The sequence below is a fragment of the Musa acuminata genome, chromosome BXJ3-10 (genome assembly GCF_036884655.1).
Source record: "Musa acuminata AAA Group cultivar baxijiao chromosome BXJ3-10, Cavendish_Baxijiao_AAA, whole genome shotgun sequence".
In the NCBI taxonomy this organism is placed as follows: domain Eukaryota; kingdom Viridiplantae; phylum Streptophyta; class Magnoliopsida; order Zingiberales; family Musaceae; genus Musa; species Musa acuminata.
This window is the reverse complement of record NC_088358.1, coordinates 26,064,177-26,088,634: the sequence shown is the minus strand read 5'-3', so window position 1 is coordinate 26,088,634 and position 24,458 is coordinate 26,064,177. Positions and strand designations below refer to the sequence as shown.

Genomic DNA, 24,458 nt, shown 5'->3' with positions numbered 1-24,458 from the left:
TGTATTTTAATTGTAATTTTAAATTTATATTATATATTTTTTTACAAATATTAAAATATAGTTACATTTTTTTTAAGAGTATGTACAAGGGTACAAACGTTATATGGTATACGTTAGAGCCTTCTGTGTTCCTTCTTGGGCTTTTAAATTACAGGAATAACCCCATCGGCAATAAAACCTCGGCTCCCGTTGAGGAACCATTTCTTTTCGGTGGCGTCGCTCGCCGCTGAGAACTCCTCGTCTGCCGGTCTTTTCTCGTTCTCTGCTTCACTCTCTGCCTCTGATCGTCTCCGCGGGCGATCCCTCGCGCCCTCCGCCTCGGATCGGCTCTTCCGACGCCCCGCCTCTCATGACCATGACGACTCCACCGCCTCTCGATGTACGTGCCACCACCACCTGAATTCATCGATTCCCAAACCTTCGGCTCAACTTTGCTCTTTACTCCTAATCCTTTTCGTTCCCTTGCTTATTTTCTTGATCCTTTTCTTGATATCGGTTTCGGCGAGTAGTTAGGGTTTGGGTTAGGTATATGGCTCGCGAGTCCGGTCGAATTGGATCCCTATTGCATCCCCGAATCTGACATCTAGGGTTTGATTTGGCTGCCGGGGAGCTGATTCTTTTCTTTTTTCCCTTCGACGTTTTTTCAGCAGGAGGAGGACGAGTTGTTGGTCCCACGCCCGGAGATCGCGGAAGGGCCCCAGCCAATGGAAGGTTAGCCTTGATCTTGGTTTTGTTCCTCTTAATAACAAGGATCTTGAATTGAGATTTTGTTGGATTGAGTCTGATTTATTCTTTCGTTCGTACATGATTCGTATATGGCTTTTTACTGCTGATATTATGTTAATATGTTATTCGGTAAGTGTTGTTTTCAGGGTTTTGATTTGTTTGTTTTACGTGCCGCACAGTTGCTCAGAGTGAAACTACTAGTACTGCTGAGAACCATCAGGTAGAGGAACCTTCGTCCTCCAGGTTTACATGGACAATCGAGAATTTCTCTAGGTTGAATACCAAGAAGCTCTACTCTGATATGTTTATAGTCGGTGGCTACCAGTGGTATGTAGATATCTTTTTCTGATTTCTGCTGCTTAGTTATGTATCTGGATTCTTAATTGAAGGCCACACATTTCTTCTTCCCTTTTTTCCTGTATTGATTGCGACAGGAGAGTGCTTATCTTTCCAAAAGGTAATAATGTTGATTATTTGTCGATGTACCTGGATGTTGCTGATTCAGCAAGCCTACCATATGGGTGGAGTAGGTTTGCACAGTTCAGTTTGGCTGTGGTCAATCAAATCCAAAGCAAGTATTCAATAAGGAAAGGTATATTAGAGGACTTGATGATTTTGTTCAGGGCTGCTTTCCAATTTATATTAAATTGCCTAATAGTTCTTCATGATAATTGGGAAATACTGAGGTTGGGTAACATCTCATGCTTACATAGTTAATTTTAAGTTCTCAAAGTGCATGCACGGGCATATATATTGGTCCCTTAAAAGGCCGGACAGGTGGTGCCTAGAAAATATGCATTAAAAAGATACAGATTCAATATTAAAATTAAGTACAGACATTTTCTTGACAATGTATTAATTCTGACATTAAAGTTTAGTCAAACATATAATGTTTCGTATGGAATCTAGCATAACTTCGTATGACACATTATATAAAATGGATCTTCTATCATCTGTTGATTCATTCTGGTCATCATTCTATTTATCTCTAAGACTAGCTAATTTTTTTGCCCACTATCCCTTGGGAAAGGTGTTCTGTTTGAAGATACCTTTTATAACCCTAAGGCTTGCTAAATCTTTTGCCTAATATCCCTTCGAAAGGTGTTTCATTTGAAGATACTTTTTAAGATACCGGTTGTGGCAAAGTAGAAACTAAATATATGCATAATCATTAATTAATGGCACACATCATGACAAAAAAACTTTCATATCAAGATGGTTTTAACAATTACTGTATGTTGTGCAACAATGTAAAACAGTTACTTTTTGCTTTTACTTTTTGATAAAAGAACATGGACATGTGACATTACTTAAATTGATGTGTCATTGTCCTATCATTATTTTCTGAATGAAGTTCTATTACTCTTTGGTAATAGCCATTTATAAGCAGGCCTTCTAGCTTGGCTACACCTAGTCCCATGTTCCTTCAATAATGGTCATGTATAAGCAGGCTTCAGGGCATAGGTGGCTGCCTTGGTTCCATCTACATGCTTAAGTGCTGGAATTGTGGGAAACCTAAATGTACTAGGTGCTTAGGTGATTAGGCTAGCTGAAAGGCCTAGGTGGTGACTTGCGATATCACTGGATGATTTGATAAATAAAATATAATATTGTTTTGTACAGTAACATATATTTAATCATACACAATTTCTTCTTTCTTCATCACATGAGACTTTATCTGGGATAAGACCTCATCTTTAAGAGTTTTGTGATTGACTTTATGGTGGTTTGCTGCACTAGACTTGCGTTCTACATCCAGGGGATCGTTGTTGGCTATATTTTTGACATAACTAGCATAAGCTTTATATGGAAACATGTAGTGTCTCCTTTTACTTTGTTGATCCCCGTGACTACCCTGACTTGTTCCTTCTTATTCTGTGGGTCGCTCTTTTCTTTTTCTTTTATTTTTTGCGGTAAAGAGATTGAGTATTTTTCTAGGTTAGAGTAATTAAGCAGCCGGTTCCTTTTTTTTTCCTGTTGTTTTTGACCTTGTATCTTTTCAGTACTGCATTTCTGGACATAATTTTTTTTCTGGTTGTAAAAACAATGTGAAAGATTGATTGATTGGCTGGCTTTAAACTCTCATTTAAAAGAGTTGTAAAAGGATTTGAAGTTAGCTCAATGTGAAGATCAAGAGGAATCAGTTAGAGTTGAAAAAAGGTCTAGTTAATTGTACTTAATAGTCTTATACAGAAAGAGCTGTGCACATGAAAAGTGAAAGCAAAGAGTTCTCTTTTTTCAGAGTGGTCCTTACCATCTTTCCTAAGTTACTCCCATCTAGTCAGTCAGTTTGGGATGTTAGCCGCACCATGGAAATTTCTTTAAATAGTACATGAGTAAAGTGGCCGTTTTACCTGAAAGCTGTTGTTTGTGTTTTTGATAGCAATCCATGTGGATGTGAATTTCCTGCTCGGAATTACACCATCAACTTTTGTTAAAAGTTAAATCAGGGGTTGGCAAAATTTAACTGTTCGTGCTTGACTAGTTAGGATAACGTTCTATGATTGAATTTAAGATGAAAAGCCATTTTCTTGGCGGCAACCTTATCCTCTTCTTGGCGGCAACTTTATGGCGGCAAAGGACAAAACAGGGGTGGGTTTACCAAATCAAAGAAACTAAGACAAATATGTGGATGCATATGAAAATAATTGCATATGAAAAGTTGTAAGGATCTGTCATTTGAATTTTCGAGGGTTGCATATGAACATAATCGCAAAGATTGGATTATACTTGAAACTTGAAAGTCTAGATTGTGCACCAAAAGAAGTCGATGCATAATTTTATTTGTTGCTAAGAACATGGTTTAAGATGCAATCTATTCTGATCAGTTTAAAGCTTCATAGGCCGCTTAAAGATGAAGGAAACCGGGAATCTTCTTCATGTTAGCTTGGAAATGAGTTTTGACTTTCAGATCTATGATTGATTGGTGTTGGTGACACCTGTTTTGATGCATCAAAATTCTAGATTGGCTTAGTCTAGGATGTTGATTGGCTTTAGGTTCTGGGAGATCTCTGTCCTAGGCTGGTTTCAGTAACCCTGTGCTTAGTTTCAGTGAACAAGTCAGGTTTATTGAATCAAATTGATCTTCATAACCAATTCTTTTGCAATTTTTGGGAATGGATCGTGATCCCTTAAATCATCTTTAGAATTTGATTGCATTAGTTTTGGGATCAATCTTCTATTTTGTTGTATTTCTTGCAATTTTTTCCTCTTATTTTAATATTTAAAATGTGGCTTGCAATGATTTTAAAAGTTGTCTGTAATGTTTCCTACAGTTCATAGCCCTAATATTAATAGAAGTGAAAAGAAGGCTGTGCTGAGGAAATAACAGGTAATGTCATTCAGCTGCTTATTGACTTTTGAAGGTCATCCATGAAGCATGTTTGAAGTAGGAAAAGGATTTGATTCCGCTGATGTGGTTGGTGAACTGAAAGAAACCAGACACACTTTCATTAGTACTCATAGTGAAAAGAGCATTTTTCAGGCCAACTAGCTTGTTTCTGTACTTGGTCTTCTTTCTGCCTCCTTTCTCTTATCTTCTTTATCTCAGAATGCTTAGAAGCAAAGTTTGTGGACCTGTTGACCTCCTTGGGCAGTTCTTCCATTTCTGTCTGCTGGCTGTTCCCAGGCCAGGTAGTCTGATGTTCAATTTTGGTTGATCTTTTTTAAGATACAAAAATTTTAATGCGAACCAGAATCATGAGAGACAAGTCAGTATTTGCAATAGCAGGTAAGGTTTGTTCGTGGTTTGGGCCATATGTTGGACTCCTTTTGTGTGGCTTAGGTTATTATATAATACGTCATCCAATACTTCTAACCTAAAATTATTTTCTGCAATTTGACTCAAATATGTTAATTAGTTTGATAAAATAAACACTGGAGTAGGTCGCCAAAGAGAAATTCAACCGGTATTTTTTGATATTTTGGAGGCAAGGGTTGTGTTTACATCCTTTGGGCTTTTCATATGTTTCAGGAAAGCAAATCAAGTTGCTGACTGTTTGGCAGGATATGTTATGCATTACCAAGTTACTGAGAAATGGACCATTACTTGTCTTGCGGTAGTGGATATTTGTCTCTGAGGATGTAGTAGTACTTGTTATTCTGACCCCAGAAAAAAGAAGAAAACTTGCCAGCAGATTATTAATTTCTCTCTATAAGTATCAGTTTAACTGATTGGATTAGCCCCTCCTTAAAATTGCAACTTGTGAACCATGAGTTAGCATTAACTTCAGTGAGATTTCCACACTTATTTTCTAGATGATGTAATTTGATTTGTGAGCTATGCTTTACATTCAAATCATACTTCAACTGTAATATGGATTAAGTTTGTGATTGATTCATCAAACTTTCTTGTTCCAGTTGATATCATTGTATGTGGAAATAGTTTCGGTGTCCTTATTTGCCTATATGCAGAGATAAAATTGTGTTTTAGCTGAATTTAAGTGATTAACATTTTTTTGGTTGCAGACACCCAACACCAATTTAACTCACGTGAAAGTGATTGGGGTTTCACATCGTTTATGCCTCTAAACGAAGTATATGACCCAAGCAGAGGATTTCTAGTAAATGATACCATAGTAGTTGAAGCTGATGTTGCTGTCCGCAGAGTCATTGATTATTGGTCTTATGACTCAAAAAAGGAGACAGGTTATGTTGGTCTCAAGAATCAGGGGGCTACTTGTTACATGAATTCCCTTCTCCAGACTTTGTATCATATTCCTTATTTCAGGAAGGTGCGAAATTTTATGCTTTCTCTGTTTCACGGTCTATGTAATTCGTGACATTCTGTTTTGTTCTTTGATTTCCAGGCTGTGTACCATATGCCTACAACTGAGAATGATATGCCATCAGGAAGCATTCCATTGGCCCTGCAGAGTTTGTTTTATAAGCTCCAATACAGTGATGGCAGTGTTGCTACAAAAGATTTGACGAAATCTTTCGGCTGGGATACATATGATTCGTTTATGCAACATGATGTCCAAGAACTCAATAGGGTTCTTTGTGAGAAGTTGGAAGACAAGATGAAGGTAAGGTTGTTGCATCTAACAAGCTGCATCTTGATACTGGGAGATACTAACCAGTTATGATGCAATCACAGGGAACTGTTGTTGAGGGCACTATACAACAGTTATTCGAAGGTCATCACACGAATTACATAGAGTGCATTAATGTTGATTACAAATCCAGCAGAAAGGAGTCTTTTTATGGTAGGAAACTATAATAAGAACTGAACTGTTTTATGCTTTAAGCTGCACAATGTGCTCTGTATTGTTGACGGGAAACCACTTCTTTAGATCTTCAGCTTGATGTCAAAGGTTGTCATGATGTTTATGCTTCTTTTGATAAGTTCGTTGAAGTTGAGCGTCTTGAAGGAGATAACAAATATCATGCAGAACAGTATGGTCTACAGGTTAGTTACTTTGTCATCCTTGGATAAAATACTGGTTAGTTCTGAAACCATAGTTGTATTTCTTACAGCTTAAGTCGGAAACCTCTTGCTGTTTTGGAGTCATATTTAATGTAAGGGATTGTGCTTAGGTAGCAGAGATCCTTTACTGGGAAATGAAATATTCAAATTATTGAAGTTGGATTTTGTTTGAGGAAAGAAGTTGATCAATGGAAGATCATCATTATATAATATATATAAAGGCCAGCAACGGAAGAAAATTGGAAATGTAGAGGAAAATTTTATTTTTTCCATTTTTTTTACAAAAAAGATATGTAGAAACAGAAAAATAAATTGATAGAAACTTTTGTTTTATGTGCATGTTTTCTTGTGTTATCAAGAAAACTTTACCTTATTAAATTTGTATGTCCATCAATTTGTTCACAATATATAGCTGTTTGATATATTTCCCATTTTTAATGTATTTGTTTGTTTCTTTTCCTCTTTTTCTTTTTACTTAATATTAGGTAGAATGTAGTAGGTATAAATACTTGTACTATAGGTATAAATACTCGTACTACTTTCACTCGCTGTAGTGCAGCATTATTTGCCTGATTGAATGCAATTGCAGACTTTCTGTTTGTTTTTTTTCAAGTAACAGGTTGTATAAATTTCTACCTATACACACTGAGAAAGATTTGCTGACTGTTCCTACCTTAGTTTAAGCATGCCAGTCCATTCTGGAACTTTTTTATTAAATGGAGAAGAATCTGAAGTGCTAAAGAATTACATTAGGCATTACTAGCCTGTGCAGTTTAGGTGTATGGTTCATTCATCTTTTGTATCTTGTTTTTCTATAATAACGAGTATTCTACATTATCCTGTGATACAATATTTTTACAATGTTTTCTGGAATTTGGACTAGTAGCTTGTGTACATTTCAGGATGCCAAGAAGGGTGTTCTCTTTGCTGATTTCCCCCCTGTTTTGCAACTTCAACTCAAACGTTTTGAATATGATTTCATGCGAGATACTATGATTAAGGTTGGTACAGTTGCAATGGCATGCTTATTTTCTGTTGGTGGCATTGACTTCATTCTGATTCCTCATTAGATCACATATTTCATGATTTTGATCTGGATAAGAGACTTGTTGCCAAAGTGAGAAGTTGGTATGAAAAGTAATGAACTAGTTGGTAGATTTTAGCTCTATTCTCATACATTAAATACTTACCATTCTCAATTTCATGTTTTTTTGATGTTTATATCATTATATGTAAGTATAACTTAAACAATACAGAAATTTTGCATTGAGATACATGATGTTACAAAATTTTGCATTGAGGACTGCGAGAGATTAGAATGGTAAGGTTGCCCCCTTGCGACTTAAGTGATCAAGTTTAAGCACAAGGGTTTACTTTCAAGTCAATGAAATAACCTCTCTAATGTTGCGTACATTGATCCTTCTCGGATCTTACATTGGTGGAAGCCTTATCCATTTTATGTCCTTTTGTTTCTTGATGTTGAGGACTGGACCAATATGCATATCATAACTGAAATTAATAAATATGCTAAGACTTATCAAAAATATTTTTTTGATTGGATGGGAATGAACTGAAAAAGGGTTTATTCTATGATATCAAATCTAGAACCTTGATTCTTGCCAAAATTTGTGTTACCTTTTGATGCATGTAAGATTAAACCGTAGATCGTATTGATCAAGGTACTTCTTTCTAAATAAGAACACTGAAAATATAATTTTTGGAATTTGAAAAATGTGATGGGCAAATGACATAAATTTTGGAAACTATTCATTCCTCTTTTGTGATCAAACTTATTGAAGTGTGAAATTCATACCTTGAGGTAAAAGGAAGACAAAAATAACAGTCTTTGCACAGAGTGCATCTTTTCTAGAGGGAAGCTTGGCCTTGAGGTGATTTTCTAAAGGGAATCTTGGCCTTGAGGTGCAAAAAATACAGGGTGTTGCCTTTGGTGGCAACATGCTATGAGATGGTGGTTCCACTTATGGGGTCAAATTAATATGTTCTAAGAGGAAATATTTGAATATGAATTTTTAGTTAGTGGGTTCTTAGATATGTTCTTTTCATGTTCAATGGACTCTACATTTAAATTCACCAATCCATTTAGGATGGTAACACGATTTCACCTAGATTTGTTACTTGAAATCTGGTTGCTTAAACAAGAGAAAGTCATAATTATAATTGTATCCAACTTAAGTATTTTTATGCTGAAGCAAAGTTAGAGATTGCTGTACATTTGTTGTTCCTGATTGTGCTTTAGTGGCTGTCCATTGACATTAGATTTGTTGGACCCCAAGTTAATTTTCTCTGGTCCACCATCATAGAACTTCTGCATTTTTTTTAGGTAGATCCTTCTTTTATGGAACGATGAGTACCATAAGTATATTATATGAGCATCTGAAATGAAGCATTTACACTTTCTTTTAATTCCTAAGTTTTGTTTAATTGGTCGGAATAAAGTTTTATCGTGGATTAAGCATCTGCTAGTTTAATAGTTAGAGGGCTTTTGTAAGTCCTTGCTTGCTGGAGTGCTATTCATGTTTGACATGTTTGACTCAGTTAGAAGTCAAATGTGGATAAACACATTAATTTTTATTCTTTTCATCAAATTTACTAGAGTTTATTTTATTTGTGCTTTGGTTCATTTAACATCTGTTGTTTGTCAACCTTTTTACTGTGGCAACTGTCTTGCATAAAATTTATGCAGATAAATGACCGTTATGAGTTTCCAGTGCAATTAGACCTTGATCGAGAAAATGGCAAATATCTTTCTCCTGATGCAGACAGAAGGGTCCGCAACCTATACACAATTCACAGGTAATGATTATTGGTTGTTATATTATTTGTTTGTTTATCTTTTCTTAATTCGAAGTTACTCATCTTTCTCTTCCTTGTGTTCAGATTTTTTTTCCGTTGTAAATGATATCAATATCACATTTATCTTCTGATTTCTACAATTTTAATCAACTGGGTTTTTTGTTATTGTTGGGTTGACTTCCCATGTTTTTACTATATATTGCCACAATTTGCTTTGTTTGTGAGAAGGTACTACAAGATTTACGAGGTGTTATGTGGTATTTAGTTGCATCCATGTTATAAAAGAGGAGTTGATATTAGCTATATTATATGTTCATGCTAAGGTTTTTAATTTCGTATCGTATCGGCTTTTTGAGCTTTGCTCAATACGGTATATTACGGGCGTATCGAGCGATACGCTAGGGTGTACCGCTCGGTTCGTGTGTGTGTGTGTATATATATAAATCAATATATAAAAATAATATTAAAAGGAGGCGTACGTTGCCTCGACGACGTCGCCTCCTTTTCTTCTCCTCGTCACGTCAGATGAGGAGAAGAACGTTGTCTTCTCATTTGCGGCGTTCGGTGAGGATGTCGAAGGCCGTAGACGTCTCCGGCCTTCGGCGTGACACGACGTGACGAGGAGAAGAACGCGGTCTTCTCCTCATCTACGGCATTCAACGAAGACGTCGAAGGCTGTAGGCGTCTTTTGCCTTCGACGCGATGCGACGCGACGAGGAGAAGAACGTGGTCTTCTCCTCATCTACGGCGTTCAGCGAAGATGTTGAAGGCCGCAGACGTCTCCGGCCTTCGGCGCGATGCGACACGATGAGGAGAAGAACGTGGTCTTCTCCTCATCCGTGGCGTTCGACGAAGATGTCGAAGGCCGCAGACGTCTTCGGCCTTAAGCGTGATGCGACGAGAAGAAGAACACAGTCTTCTCCTCATCTGCGGTGTTCGGCAAAGACATTGAAGGCCGCAAACGTCTCTGGCCTTCGGCGAAGAACGCGGCAAAGACCGCATGCATCTTCGGGCTTCGGCGAAGGACGCGGCGAAGAACTCGAGTCGTTGTCTCTCCATTACCTCCTGGATTGGGATCGTCAAGGGAGGGCGACGTCGGATCGGAAAGCGTCGAGGTTCTCCCGATTCTCTCTTTTCTTCGAGCGTCGTCTCCTAACGAACCGGTATGTACCGGCCGGTACAGGCGGTATCATTCGAAATTAAAATCCTTGGTTCATACTAGGAACAGAAGCCAATATAAGCGCTAAAAAATGGCATAGCTGTACTTTGGAACTTTTGGTATGGTTTGGTGTGGCATTTCATAGAATTCCCTAAGTCAACATAGGTTAAAAAATGACTTAGCTTTAGTTTGGAACCTTTGGTATGGTTTTGGTATGTCATTTTCATATACCTCCCAAGTGCCATATGTTTTGACCTATGCTGACATGTGCCTATTGACATGATGATCCTTGTTGGTACTATGGATATAGTTCAATGTAATAGCATTTCTATGCATGTTTCTTTGAGTCAGTCAGTCTTATCATTTTGTAAATGAATGGTGTCTTTTATGGTATTTCTGTGAAAAACTTTGGTTTCCACTTGCAGGTTGAGCATATGTGCTTGGCATTGCTCTACATTGACATAACTAATTGTTGTTTCTTTATGTAAACCTAATAAAGCAACTTCTTTTTGTGCATCGATATTGATTGGATTCAAGTTGAGTTGTCTTAGACTATGGCTTTAGCAATAAGTTTTTTTTTTTTAATTGATGTGGTTGTTTTTTTTAATATTGTAGCTTTCTTTTGGTCAAATATGCAGTGTGCTTGTTCACAGTGGTGGAGTGCATGGTGGACACTACTATGCCTTTATCCGTCCAAATCTTTCTGACCAGTGGTATGCATTTACTTGATGGTTATGTTTTTCTATTTGTGCCTGCTATTTTGAGGCAATAAATTGTCATAACTCGACTTGGTGGGATGATTGACATATTAAATAGGCCTAAACTACTAGATGAAAATACTTAAGCTGAAATTAGTAGTAATAGACCATTGAACTTTATAAACAAACTTAAACCTCCTCTGAATTGTAATGTAGGACTAAGATGGGTGGCAAAATCTCCCATCCTCAAGTTTGATGTCCTCGTCAAAATCCAAGTCATATTCAAAATCAAGCTAATATAGCACACACGAGACCTATCCCAATTCAGCACCATCCACAAGTGTCCCCTTTTACTTGGTGTCTCATGGTGTCCAATTTTGAGTACATTCTGATATCATTTGTCATGACCTGGTCCGATAGGATAAATCCATGATTGTCCTCCTGTACTTGGTCTCTCATGGTGTCCAATTTTGAGTGCATTTTGATATCATTTGTCTTGACCTGGTCCAATAAGATAACTGACCTGTTAACGTTATAAGCTTGTACCATTATTTCGAAATACTTGAGCCTAAATCAGTGGTTTGAAACCCATCCAATCCTATAAACCAACTTAAACCTCCTGGAGTGTCACCAAATCCTTTACAAAGTTCTTGATTTTATTTGTCATAATTTATAAGCAGTTGTTGGCAAGCCATAGGTGTGTTCTTGACTGATATCTGGGCTTAAATGATCTTCTCAAGCTTCAAAAATCTTGCTACAATTTTGTTTTCTAGTTATATATCTCCACTTTTCAGCAATCTGCCAGTTTTCTGTTGCTGAACTTTTCGCATTATGTATCAAAACTTCCAGTTTATTTATTTTATTCTGCTCGTGTTTTTCATGTCTAAAATTGAGATTAGTTTAAATATAATCCGGTATTTATTTATTTCTAAGTGGGACTCTCCCTTGCATGCATTTCCTTGCTATATCATCTGTTCATCTGCTATCATGCTGATGTCAAGTGTTCATGGTGCTGTTAACCAAATTGGAATTTGTTTGGCAAATTTCTAAACTGAATCAGAATTAACTGAACTGGTTGACAGGTACAGTTTGTGTTGTTAACTCATTAATTGCTTCTTTTTTCATGAGATGGGAGGAAACCACTAGAAGGATAGTGCAGAGGATGGGTGTTGGTTCTGTGTCAAGAGAGTGTGTATATGTGTGTGTATGACAGAGATAAGTGAAAAGAGGCTGATGACAGCTGACACTGGCCTGTTTGATGATGGTGCCATAGTTATTGGACATGCCATCATCCTTGTGATTGCCGACCTCAAGCTTTTTAAGAACCTCAACTTCCACCGGTCTGCTCTGGACTTGTCCTCATCCCCACCACTTCTTTTAAACTGACCTTTAGCTCAACACTCGTTGGAGCCTCAGTTGTCAGTGCAGGGTGCTGTCAAGGGCACTTGTGCAAATGGCACCTGCGCTGCTTCCTCAGGGTTCGGTGTGGCAGCTTTCCCAGGAAATAAACAGAAAAGCAGAAAATGGTGCAAGTTTTTGTATGGTTACAAATAGCAGCCATACCATGATTCAATGGCTGTAAAACAGAAAAAAGGTGCAAGGATTTGTATGCCCATGTGCAATAACACAGTTGGTCAATGTGTGATAGTCATTTTGATGCTAGATTATCTTATAAAATTTTTATTAATAATAGTAGATGTAACTGTGCTTTTTTGTCTCTCTTCCTCATTGTATACTCTCTCAATTCTTATTTATCTTTTAGTTCTTTATAACCTACATATGTGCTGGTTGGTGTTGGTAAATGAATAGACCTTCTTTCAGGTATAAGTTTGATGATGAGCGTGTGACAAAAGAAGATACAAAGAGGGCAATTGAGGAACAGTATGGTGGTGAGGAGGAGGTAATTTGTCACCAAAATGGTTTTTGAGAACTCCTTTTTGTTCTTTTCCTATTGTTCTCTTTAATGTTTTCTTTCTTCCCAAGTGCAGTTACCACAGATAAATCCCGGTTTCAATAATACTCCATTCAAGTTTACAAAGTATTCAAATGCTTACATGCTTGTATATATTCGTGAAAGTGACAAGGATAAAATAATGTGTAATGTAGATGAGAAGGATATTGCTGAGCACCTTAGGGTAAGACTGCTGCATTACTTTTGAATTCCAGTAGCTGCATGTAACATGTAATACTTGTTTTTCAGATAAGATTGAAGAGAGAACAAGAAGAAAAAGAACAAAAAAAGAAAGAGAAAGCTGAGGCTCACCTGTATACTATCATTAAGGTATGCTGGAACGTGCTTTGGTGATTTCCTCGTGTGCTTGTGTTCCTGGTGCCATCCATACTAAGCCTTTCCGAGTGCCTCTAGGTGGCCCAGGATAAGGACCTAATGGAACAGATAGGAAGGGATATTTATTTTGACCTGGTTGATCATGACAAAGTTCGCAGCTTTCGCATACAAAAGCAATTGCCTTTCAGTATTTTCAAGGTAATCTCTTTTAGGCGCCCACTTATCAAAGTTGATTCAGATCGATTATGGTAATTTATGGTAGTTTTCTTTTATATGTTGACTTTAGTATGGGTATTATTCTTATGTTTATTCACTATTAAATATAACTCTTGATATTTGATTGTTCATGGTACTCTGCAATTCGCGTCCTAATAAATGTGTAAACTGAACATTTGAAAAACTTGTTATGTTCATGCTTAATTATGGATTCTACAGTCAGCTTGCCTGCATGTCATTTGTTTACCCTTTATTATTCTTTCTTTATGACTTGGAGTTATGTTTAATACTTAAGTATGTTTGTTATAAACAGCAGCAACAAGAACAACAAAACTGTAAATCCCAATCATTTGAGGTCGGCTACATGAATCTTTTGCCATCATGGAGTTATGTTTGTTATAAACATAAACCAAAATATTTGTTTGTTGTGGTTAGAAGTTAACCTTTCACTTCACGAGATGTTCCACAATTTGCAATATTGTTGATAATATTGGGACACATGGGTTTCTTGTTGTTAAATTAGATGTCAGATGCAACAGGCATGCTTACAACCCTATTTCAATTGAAATGTTAATATGTACCAAATAGAATGCAGTAATGAGTTCAAGTAATGAGTATTCTCTAGGACCCTAATTTTAGGGCCTTGGTTTTGTTTAGTGTGATCTTTGTCATTAAACTCTTTAGATAAAGAAAGACAACTCATATATAATTGGTTATATTCCTCAGAGTGGTGTTTGGTAATTCAAAAACTCTTTATCTCAATTTCTTTTCATTTTGATGGCTCGAATGTAAGATTAAAATGTAAAATCTTGTTATGATCTAGCACAGGCCTTGGTATCATCTAAAACAATTATCTCATTGGTCTTTCCAAAATAAAAAAACTATGCACATCAGCAATAATTCTTATTCCCAATGATGACCTATGTAAGTTATGGTGTTCTCCTCACTTTTCTGGATCATATGGCTGACTTTGTTTCTTGTTAATTCCTGAGGGTGATCAGATATGCACTTGAGCAAGTTCATTGTATGATGATATGTATAAATTACTGTTTGTATTTCTCTGTGGTAACTTATCCAACAACAATATGGCTTACAGGAGGAGGTGGCGAGAGAATTTGGTATACCAGTACACTTCCAACGATTTTGGTTGTGGGCTAAACGACAGAATCATACATACCGTCCAAACAGGCCTTTAAGTCCTCAAGAAGAAGCACAATCTGTAAGCAACTTATTACTGGCACAAAATTTCATTTGAATCATAGTAAGAAAATCATGTCATGCTACATTCTTATAAATATTCATGTCTCTTTATAATGTTACAATTTGTTTTGTTGGTTCTTTCTTTGTCTTTCGTTGTCGTGTCCTGGCAAGGCCCCAAGAGTGGGGTTTTTCTGTAGTTGTGCTTATTTGGTCTATGGTCTGTTTGGTTTCAAGGAAAAGGTGAAGTGTTCTTTACCAGAAAGCTATTTCCATGTGAATAGATTGAAGTTGATTGTTTATTGCGGGAAGGAATCGAAAATTGATTATCTTTTTCTCTTCCATTTGGATCGAGGAAAATTTAGATGATATTCTCTTTAAATAAAAGCTGTTAGAATTTGGTGAAGTTTTCTTTTCTTGTACCAAAAAAATTCCAGTAAACAAAAGGTGACTTTTTTCTATAAGTCTGGAAAATTATTTTTTAGATATTTGTTCTATTTTCCTGTCAAACAAACATTGTAATATATATTTTTTCCTGGTGTAGGCAATTTTTTGTTCTCCATACAACCACACACCCTTAGCTAAATAAGATTGTTTTTGAACTACTTATGGATTGTTCATGTGAAACTCATATTTCTCATTTGTTTGTATTTGCTATGCATTTTTGCGCGTTTCCTGTCATAGTTTCATACCTTGATCCATCTCTATCTTTTCTTTTGTACTAATTATTTTGTCTCTATATGTATGTGTCTTGCCTCTCTAAGCATCACTCCAAAATTTTTATTGTGTAGGTTGGGCAGTTGAGGGAGATATCTAATAAGGCACAGAATGCTGAACTTAAGCTACTCCTAGAAGTAGAGCTCGGACCGGTAACGACTAGTGCTTCTTTAGTGTATTCGCACTTTCCAATGACCAAACAAATAGTTTCTTCTATCTTATCTTCGTTTTCAGGACTTGCATCCTTCTCCCCCACCTGAAAAAACTAAGGAAGATATACTGCTTTTCTTCAAGCTTTATGACCCTGAAAAGGAGGAGCTTAGGTACTCATTTATTTATTCCCCTTCATCAAATTTGTACTATATAACGGTAATTTGATTTTGTACTTTTAATTGTTTTGTGAATTTAGATATCTTGGGAGGTTGTTTGTGAAGGGGCTTGGAAAGCCAGCAGATATACTTACTAAATTGAATGAGATGGCTGGTTTTTCACCAAATGAAGAAATTGAACTTTTCGAGGTTATCATACATTTGAGGAACTAATTATGTCATTATCTTTGTGTATTAATGAATCTTCTTTTACTATATACATTACTATTCATGTTTTTACTGCACCTATATTCCTAAACATTGTATTCATTAAAGTATTTTAAATTTGTCTCAACGATGTTCAGGAAATAAAATTTGAGCCAAATGTGATGTGTGAACGCATTGACAAGAGACTTCCCTTTCGTTCCAGCCAGGTTTGTCTGGTGCATGGATACCGTGATTGCAAAGTTCCTGTTTTATGTATTGGAATTTTTGAACTTGGTTTTTTTATTGCTTGTAGCTGGAGGATGGTGACATTATATGCTATCAGAAATCCCCTTCACTTTGCAATAATGAGCCAATCCGTTATCCTGATGTTCCATCTTTTTTGGAATATGTTCGTAATAGGCAGGTATATGTTGATCATCCTTTGGTATCTTGTAAACAACCAAACATGCATCCCATTTGTTTTCTTCTGTGTTTACATTTAACTTTGTTTGTTATGATCCCAATCAATTGTTGCTATGCATATCTAGTGATTTGGTGGAAGATTTGTATTATTCGAATAATTTATGGATTTGAGCTCTAATAGCTTATTTACATATCAATATCAGGATAAGCAATTAGCTATACAACTTCATTTTGCTTTTGGAGCAAAATGATTGGAAATTTTAAGAAAATGTAAGCTGAATTAAATAAAGATGTCTAAAATAAAAGTAGTGCATATGGGGTGTCATGGCTATCCAGTGCCCCTTACAATTACATACTAGGCTATATATGCTTTATTAGTTATCCAGTTGTACTGATTCATACCAAGTATTTTAATTTCGGTACGGGCGGTACGTATCAGTCCGCCAGTAGACCAGTACATGGACCGCCTGCTACCCTGCGATACCATCGATTAGGGCTGTGTCTGCCTCGTTACCGCTCAAATTCGATCCGTAATGATCGATTTCGACCATCGTTACCCACTATCGGACAGTATTAGTCGAGAGAGAAGGAAGGAGAATAAAAGGGAGAACCTGGAGATTCGGCGTCGCTCTCCCTTGATGATCTCGATCCGTCGTCGCCCTCCCTCGTCGGATGCCGCAGATGAGATGTCACCTCCTCGTCTGAGGCGACGAGGCCTTGGTGTCGTCCACGACTTCTCGTCATCCGCACGGGGAGAAGAAGCCTCGATGTCACGAGGAGAAAAAAATGAGGTTTCTTCTCCCCACACGGGGAGAAGAAACGAGGCGATGTTGCCCCTTTTTTTTTTAAACTTTTTTATATTATATATATACCGAGCGGTATGTCAGAGTGTACTTCTCGGTACGCTCATACCGTACTGAATCGAGTTGAGCTTGATATTCCTGTATGGTACAAAATTGCGAACCTTGGTTCATACCAATCGGTAGTTACAATTAGACTAGAAAATGAGACACATACTAGATCATGTTGCGTGGTTTGGTTCGATGTAAGGTTTACCGCCTATTAACACTATCAAACCAGACTAGTTGTTGTTAAAGCCATGGGTGGCTGGCGGTAAGTCCACCACCTTATACTCAAATCAATCTTCTTATATTCTTTTTCATATGTCTTGCTTCTTTCTCCACTTCCCTTTCGTCGTCGCTCCATTGCCTTGAAATCATTGCTCCATAACCTTGCTGCCACCGTCCTGTGTTGTTGGTTCATTGCCTCAACCACCAATATGCCTCCTACATCTCTTCCTCATCCGTTCCTCTTCGTCGACCACTCTTCCTTCGTTTTTTGATCTCTCTCCGCTTATCGTCCTCTTCCTGCTTTCTCCGTTTTTTGGGTCCAGGCAGTACTGTCTTGTACTTGAGTGACATACAGTTGTACAAGGACCATAGGGGTTGTTACTCAGTTCGTACAAGGACCATAGGGGTCTGATTGCTGGCTGGTATCATCACTCGATCTGAATTATAAACCTTTGTACTAATTATTCGTAATGTCGGAAGAATTGATTAAAGTAGTTTAAATATATTCAAATGAGATCTATAATACATAGGACACAGTGTTGTGAGTTAATCCAGATGACTGATTACAAGCTGAGCAAGACTATAGAAGTGATGAAATAGGACTTTGATGCCTCTTGAGTTGACTATGCTAGTAAAACAATTGCAGGGAGGATTCAGGTAGTAAAAGCCAAATAGTCAGGTACCATGGCTTCATGTAGCATAGGCTTATATTTTGGAAAAGGTAATAACTTCATCATCCAAAATGTTCTTTACGAGCAATCTTTAAGAAAGCCTTGTCAGTTTTCCTTTTATTTTGGTGTATATACTTGAAACCTGAGCAACCATCACCGTATTGTTTACTTTAATTGTATTGCTTGCATGCAGTCTGGTATCACATCAAGTTTGTTTTAACTTGATTCTTTCTGCTTTTGTTATTAATCATGTCATGGCACAGGTGGTTCATTTTCGATTGCTAGAGAAGCCAAAGGAAGATGATTTTTGCTTAGAGCTGTAAGTAACCTCTATATATTAGTTTGTTTTTCATTGGATTGTTGTGTACTTGATTTTGTCTTATATAAATCTGTTCTCTTTTTTTATCTGAAGGTCAAAACTTGATACCTACGATGATGTTGTAGAAAAGGTGGCACGCCAACTTAGCCTAAATGATCCATCAAAAATCCGGCTTACATCACATAACTGCTACTCTCAGCAGCCTAAACCTCAACCCATCAAATATAGGGGTGTGGATCATTTATCTGACATGCTTGTCCATTTCACACAGGTTCTACGTTTTACCTTTTCCCACTGGTCGCAATGTTTTTATTATTTTTTTCTTGTAAGTTCATGTTTTATATGATCTATTTGAATCTAATAGATTTGTTTTTCACAGACATCTGATATATTATATTATGAAGTGCTGGATATACCATTGCCTGAATTGCAAGGTTTAAAAACTCTAAAAGTTGCATTTCATCATGCCACCAAGGATGAGGTCAACTTTTATTCCATGACTATTATTATATTCTTTAACACTTTCAACTTCGGAAACTATTTTAAACAAAATCTTCATGTTGGTTGCAATATTTAACCTTGTAAACTATTTGATAACATATACTAATTTTCCAGGTTGCAATTCATAGCATTAGACTACCAAAGAATAGTATTGTCGCTGATGTGATCAATGACCTAAAGGCAAAGGTGATGCAACTGTTGCACAATTTTATGGTTTTTTTCCTTATAAATAAGAACAAGATGCCTTTAACAGTACCAGTCATGCCAATGAATTACTTTTTTTAATATTATATTATTTCTAGTCCAGTCCTTTGGACAAGCTGCATGCTTGAAATAAATAACAGCTTACAAGTTCAGTTTGATGAATGTTTGGCTTCACCTACCTTTCTGTTTAAGCAGGTTGAGCTGTCCCACCCTAATGCTGAACTTCGATTACTAGAGGTCTTCTATCACAAGATTTACAAGGTATTGTATTGCCTATGAACAGACTATTCTGTTCTTATGCACTTGCTTCTGTGTACACAGAAACTTCTTTTTTCCCTTCTCTGATCAGTTGTTTGTTTCTTCAATCATCACTTAAGAATCTACTTAGCCTTTGAGCTAATTCTAGAAAGTTGGAATATTAGGAAATAATTTAGTTGGAGGATGATGTTTCTTTGTCTCATTTGAATTTTTGGATCTTGGAGTAGTTTTTGTACACAGTTGAAACTTTTTGGGTTAGCTGCATATGTTAATGCTAGGTCAAATTGTTATACCATTATTAATTAAACTTCTGACTTTTCTAGCTTGATAACCACCTTTTACTTTTCCATTTCAGATATTCCCACCTAGTGAAAAAATAGAAAACATAAATGATCAGTATTGGACATTGCGTGCAGAGGAGGTAAGTTGTAAGTCACTATGAGTTTTTGTTCAATGAATCTTATTGTTGGTACATATTTTACTGATCAAATGGCATGTGAAGTCTTTGGCTGAATAAGCATTTTAATCCCAAGATGAATCTACTTTTAATTATGATTTGTTTACTTTCATAAGTCAAGCTCATGAGAACATACATAACCATAAGTTATGACTTGTTTTAACAGATTCCAGAGGAAGAGAAAAACCTTGGCCCTCAAGATCGCTTAATTCATGTATATCATTTCATGAAAGATCCAAATCAGAATCAGATGGTGGGTAATCTTCAGCTTCTTCCCGCATTGATTCAGTTTAAGTTATGTTAAGAAAGCAAAGCAAGTTTAGGAGCATTTAAGTTGATTCTATGCATGGTGGTTAGATATTTTCAAATTACATTAGCAAACTCTTCTTGTTTTCACTCAAAACACGTTGTTCAGTTTACTCCCTCTCTGCTTTTTTATTCCAATAATAATAGAGGTTTTCTGTTGTCATGAAGTTAGTGTTATTGACTCAACTTTGTACCAAACATGTATGTCATCAAACTGACAGTTCTGCTATTTGATTCAACAGCAAATTCAGAACTTTGGGGAACCTTTTCTTCTGGTTATTCATGAAGGTGAAACTTTAGCTGAAGTGAAAGTACGTATCCAAAAAAAACTTCAGATTCCGGACGATGACTTCTCTAAGGTAACTTCTCTTTCAAGTCTCTTAACTGCATGCATTCTCAGATTTCTCTCAAGAACATCTGCTTGTTTATTTGTTTCCCAAGATTACAAAGAGCTGAGTACCTCATTACTGCTTATGAGTCATGCTCACATATACCTCCTCACTGAAAAGATTTAAGCTTTCTCATTCTTTCGTTCCTTTTTCATTCAAGACAACAATGAAAGCGTGTGCTTCCCAGCAGCCTCTACTTTTTCCATTAATGCATTGACATGAATGATGCATGGAAAGGGAACTTGTTAATCTCCTAGGACTGCTTTACTTGACCATCAACACGAGTATAACACCTGCAACAAGCTGCCTGAGGTTTTTCATGGTTTTGAACTGAACTCAGGAGAACTTGGCTGAGCTAGGTTTTTGCATTGATTGTGTGCATCTTGCATACTGATAGTTTATATTACAATAGGTACTCTATGGGTGGGGCTTGAACTTGGTGATAACCAGCCCACATCTGACCTTGATTTATTCACAAGGTTCAAACCTGCACAGAGACCAAAAGAAAATTCGGTTCCAATTCACTCGTGTCTTGACCAGCGCATCTTACTGGGTGCCTTGGCATAACCTGTGACTAGGTTATTTGAAGAGCAGATCCAGCTTATTATATTTTTTGTTACAGTAAGCTGCTAGCTGCTAAATCATTGTGTCAACAATGTTGTTAGGCTCTGTATGTCTATCAAAATTTTTTATTGGTGAAAAAGGAAATATTCTATTAGTTGAAGTGCCACAGAAAGGGATATAACTACTATAAAGAGCTGGCATATAGAATACTTTTTCAAGTTCTGTTAGGAAAAGTGATTTTTTGATGCCTATATATCCCACATGGTACAACATGTTGGTGGATGGGTCGGAGTTTTCAGCCCAGTAAATAGTCTTCAAGCCAATGTTATTTAACTTGGGGGCATAGAGGTAGCTTTGTTTTCCTTGTGCATTGTCTATTTTGTATTTTGCAGCCATGTAATATAATTTGATCAACTTTAAACGTAGTCTTCCGATAAAATCTTATGCATATTGAGTGCTAAATATAAAAAATATTGCATCAGGTATGCAATTTGTGTTTATTATGAATTATTTACAAGTGCATAGAGTAACATGAGAACTTTTCAAATACTGCCATGCTTGTTATAGCAAATAAAAATAAAGCTGCACATTAGAGAGAAATGTTTCATGCATTGGGTCAGTGTAAAAAACTAACACCATGCCTACAGTAATTATTTTAGTATATGTTTATATTAGCTTTTCAAGTAGCCTCTGACGTTCTCCTGAAAGTTTACTGTGAATGTATTTGCTTATTCTGGGAAATTGTCAGCTATAAATCTAACAATTATCTATTAATACAGTGGAAGTTTGCATTCTTATCTATGGGTCGTCCAGATTACCTGCAAGATTCAGAAATTGTATCTAATCGATTTCAGGTTTACACCTTATACTTGCGACTCGTTCTTGTGACATTTTCATTAGCTGATTCAATAAAAATAACCATCTCACTTGTATGATCTTCGAATTGAATAGAGAAGAGATGTTTATGGAGCTTGGGAGCAGTACCTTGGATTAGAACATTCGGACACTGCTCCAAAAAGGGCTTACACAGCAAATCAGGTGAAGTATATTCTGTTATTTACGTGTTAATATTTAATACGAGCCATTATTATCTTGAAGTCTTTTTCTAACTTTGAGGAGTAGGTTTTTCATTTAGTTTGAGTCCTTATCACACAGCATGTAACTGGTCCATGCATGAGCCAGCATGTGAACCCAACATTTTCATTTGGTTCGATCCAGTATACAGGTTTACCTGGACAAACCGAGCTTACATCTTAATCTTTGCCTGTTCTTGGGCATAAATCCACAGTCCAGCAACTCAAGCCTCAGAAGCCTTCACGTTGGGAGCAGTGAGCCCACTTTGCATCTCTCACACCATCAAGTGTGCATGCCCTGCGCTAGGCCGCTCACCCCTGGATGGTGCCCTCACTCACTACCAAACAGAAAAATCATCATTCATCAATTTGTCGTCCTCCCACTACCTGGCCACTGCCACCACTTCTCTCTTCATTCTGGAGGTGGCGGCCAACAAAATTTCCTTCCTTTCCCTGTTGCCATCCCCCATAGGAAAGATCACCCTCTCTTGTCCCCCACCATGTGTCCTTCCTCTCATTGTGTCCCTTTTCGGCCTATCGCCACCACCTTGGCCTTTGTCTCTCGCTCCCTGACCGCCCCAATGTGGACTCATGAGGAGATCCTTGCTCTCTTCATTTCCTACCCAGACAAGTGGCATGCCCTCTGCCGCAGCGACGGCCCTGTATTCCAATGGGAGGATGTTGCTCATTGCAAACCTTTCCTGCCCATGTCCTCCGTCCAATGCTTCCACAAGGTCGAGCAGCTCCACAAGCCCACCGAAGCGAGCGCCATAGGTCCCTCCAGCTCGAACCCTCATTTGCACCCACCTCTTATGGGGTCTACTTCATCAAGTTGGACTCCATGGAGCTAATCTGGCCGGTCCAGACCAACTAGACCCATACCACTCAGTGTATCAGCATATTGTATCTTCTGCTCAGGGACCGGCATGAATCCAAAAACCAAAATTTTGAACCATGATTCAAACAGTACAAAATCACTAGAATTGTGATTGTGATTAACATTGATACTTAGGAACTCTAGCTAGTCTAGATATGTGGTAGCTCTTTTTAATCTGACAGAAAATGTTGCGATATTATTTATTAATGTGTTACACTGGATTAGATCATAGATTTTCTCTGTGAGGTGCTTCAACATATAACAGGGATTAGATTAATTCAAGCTTCTCATCAAGTTTAAAAAGGGACTTTGATTTTATTACTGAACTTATTTGGTAATGCAACTAAAGCTTAGTCACTGGTTGCACATGTATAGAAGACAACTTGAATGTGCATCTCAGTGAAGGAATACCAAGATGAAATTTCTTGTTTTGTGATGAGGACAAACAGATGCTCCTCAATTCCTCTCAAATACCCAGCCTCTTGTTTCTGCCTAGGATGATTTCCCATTTTATGGTTTTGCAATATTAGATAATTGTTTTTAATTTGTCAGGTTATTGTAAATGTTTGTTAAAACAGAAAAGCATCAAACTTTGAAGTTTTTCCCCTCTGGGTAAGATCAAATTTCAACTTTGATTTGCTTATGTTGTTTCACCATATGCAGAACCGTCATACTTTTGACAAACCAGTGAGAATCTATAACTAAAATGCGGTCAGACACATCTATTGTGTTTATGCCTTGAAGAGATGCCATTTTCCCTGGTCAATCAAGTTCATGATAGGAGAGGTCGAAACACCACACTGATCCTTGATTCAAAAGCAGCAAGCCCTGTTCCTTTTGTTATTTACATTCCCAGGCTGGTTGAGGAAAGCGTACCGAGCTCCTAAATTTCATTTTGGGTTTTTGTCCTTATTTGCCATGGCCACCACCTGAACAGCAGTTGGCTTGTTTCTAGTGGAATATAGTGCATAAAGAAGATTTTGTATTAGGAAATGTTTACAGGAGGTATATCGGTTCCTACTAGTCTGTTGATTCTAGCCTCTGCTGTTTGTCTTCTTTTCTATTAAAGTTGGGCAACATGGGGTTGTATATTGTGGTGATTACTGTTCATAGCTGAGTTGAACAGTTACTGTAAGATTTATATACCCCCGCTTTGCCACCTATATTATTAGTTGTTTCATTCATGCTATAAAACTATACCTTGTTTCATTCAGCTAGTTTTAGGTTGGGTTGTGGTTCAAAATTCAAATGCCCGTTGCTGGACATTTGCTCCTGTTTCGAGCATGGAATTTGTTGGCTGGCATTTTTCTCTTAAATGGGTTAACTTTAAAACAGAATCGTTTGTTGTTTCATGGACTTCTCATTATTTCTTTTTTCTCTTTTTCCTTTTACGGAATTTTTATTGTGAACATTTTAACTTGCAAATGAAATTGTTTCATGTTCCGTAGTGCTGCAGAGTATTTGAAATCTCCACCACCGGTAGACATGGTGGGGATCAATTATATTAGCTAATTGTAGACAGGAATTGGACACTTACCATTAGACGAGCCATACTGTTAACTACCTGTTTTTCCAAAAGCTAGAAAGCA

The 24,458-nt window shown here is 37.1% G+C and overlaps 1 protein-coding gene across 4 annotated transcripts; it reads left to right on the top strand.

The window, feature by feature from the left end:
• The first annotated feature begins 146 nt into the window (after nucleotides 1-146).
• LOC135651240 (ubiquitin C-terminal hydrolase 13-like) lies at nucleotides 147-24,078 on the top strand. 4 transcript variants are annotated; one of them, XM_065171185.1, is made up of 32 exons: nucleotides 148-379; nucleotides 648-711; nucleotides 906-1,053; nucleotides 1,161-1,318; nucleotides 5,194-5,459; nucleotides 5,535-5,753; nucleotides 5,825-5,933; nucleotides 6,021-6,136; nucleotides 7,057-7,155; nucleotides 8,859-8,968; nucleotides 10,766-10,840; nucleotides 12,647-12,725; nucleotides 12,814-12,960; nucleotides 13,026-13,106; nucleotides 13,191-13,310; nucleotides 14,425-14,547; nucleotides 15,317-15,394; nucleotides 15,477-15,565; nucleotides 15,652-15,760; nucleotides 15,916-15,984; nucleotides 16,071-16,181; nucleotides 18,185-18,240; nucleotides 18,334-18,511; nucleotides 18,620-18,721; nucleotides 18,856-18,927; nucleotides 19,141-19,206; nucleotides 19,559-19,624; nucleotides 19,827-19,913; nucleotides 20,209-20,325; nucleotides 21,699-21,773; nucleotides 21,871-21,957; nucleotides 23,533-24,078. In XM_065171185.1, exons 1-32 carry the CDS (start codon nucleotides 350-352, stop codon nucleotides 23,572-23,574), a joined length of 3,348 nt encoding a protein of 1,115 aa, XP_065027257.1. In that variant the 5' UTR covers nucleotides 148-349; the 3' UTR covers nucleotides 23,575-24,078. The 4 variants fall into 4 exon arrangements, 3 of the variants coding, with proteins under 3 accessions (XP_065027257.1, XP_065027258.1, XP_065027259.1); XR_010501815.1 differs by lacking the exons at nucleotides 21,871-21,957; nucleotides 23,533-24,078 and having other exon boundaries at nucleotides 147-379; nucleotides 19,559-19,631; XM_065171186.1 differs by lacking the exons at nucleotides 148-379; nucleotides 648-711; nucleotides 1,161-1,318 and having other exon boundaries at nucleotides 923-1,053.
• Nucleotides 24,079-24,458: the final 380 nt, after the last annotated feature.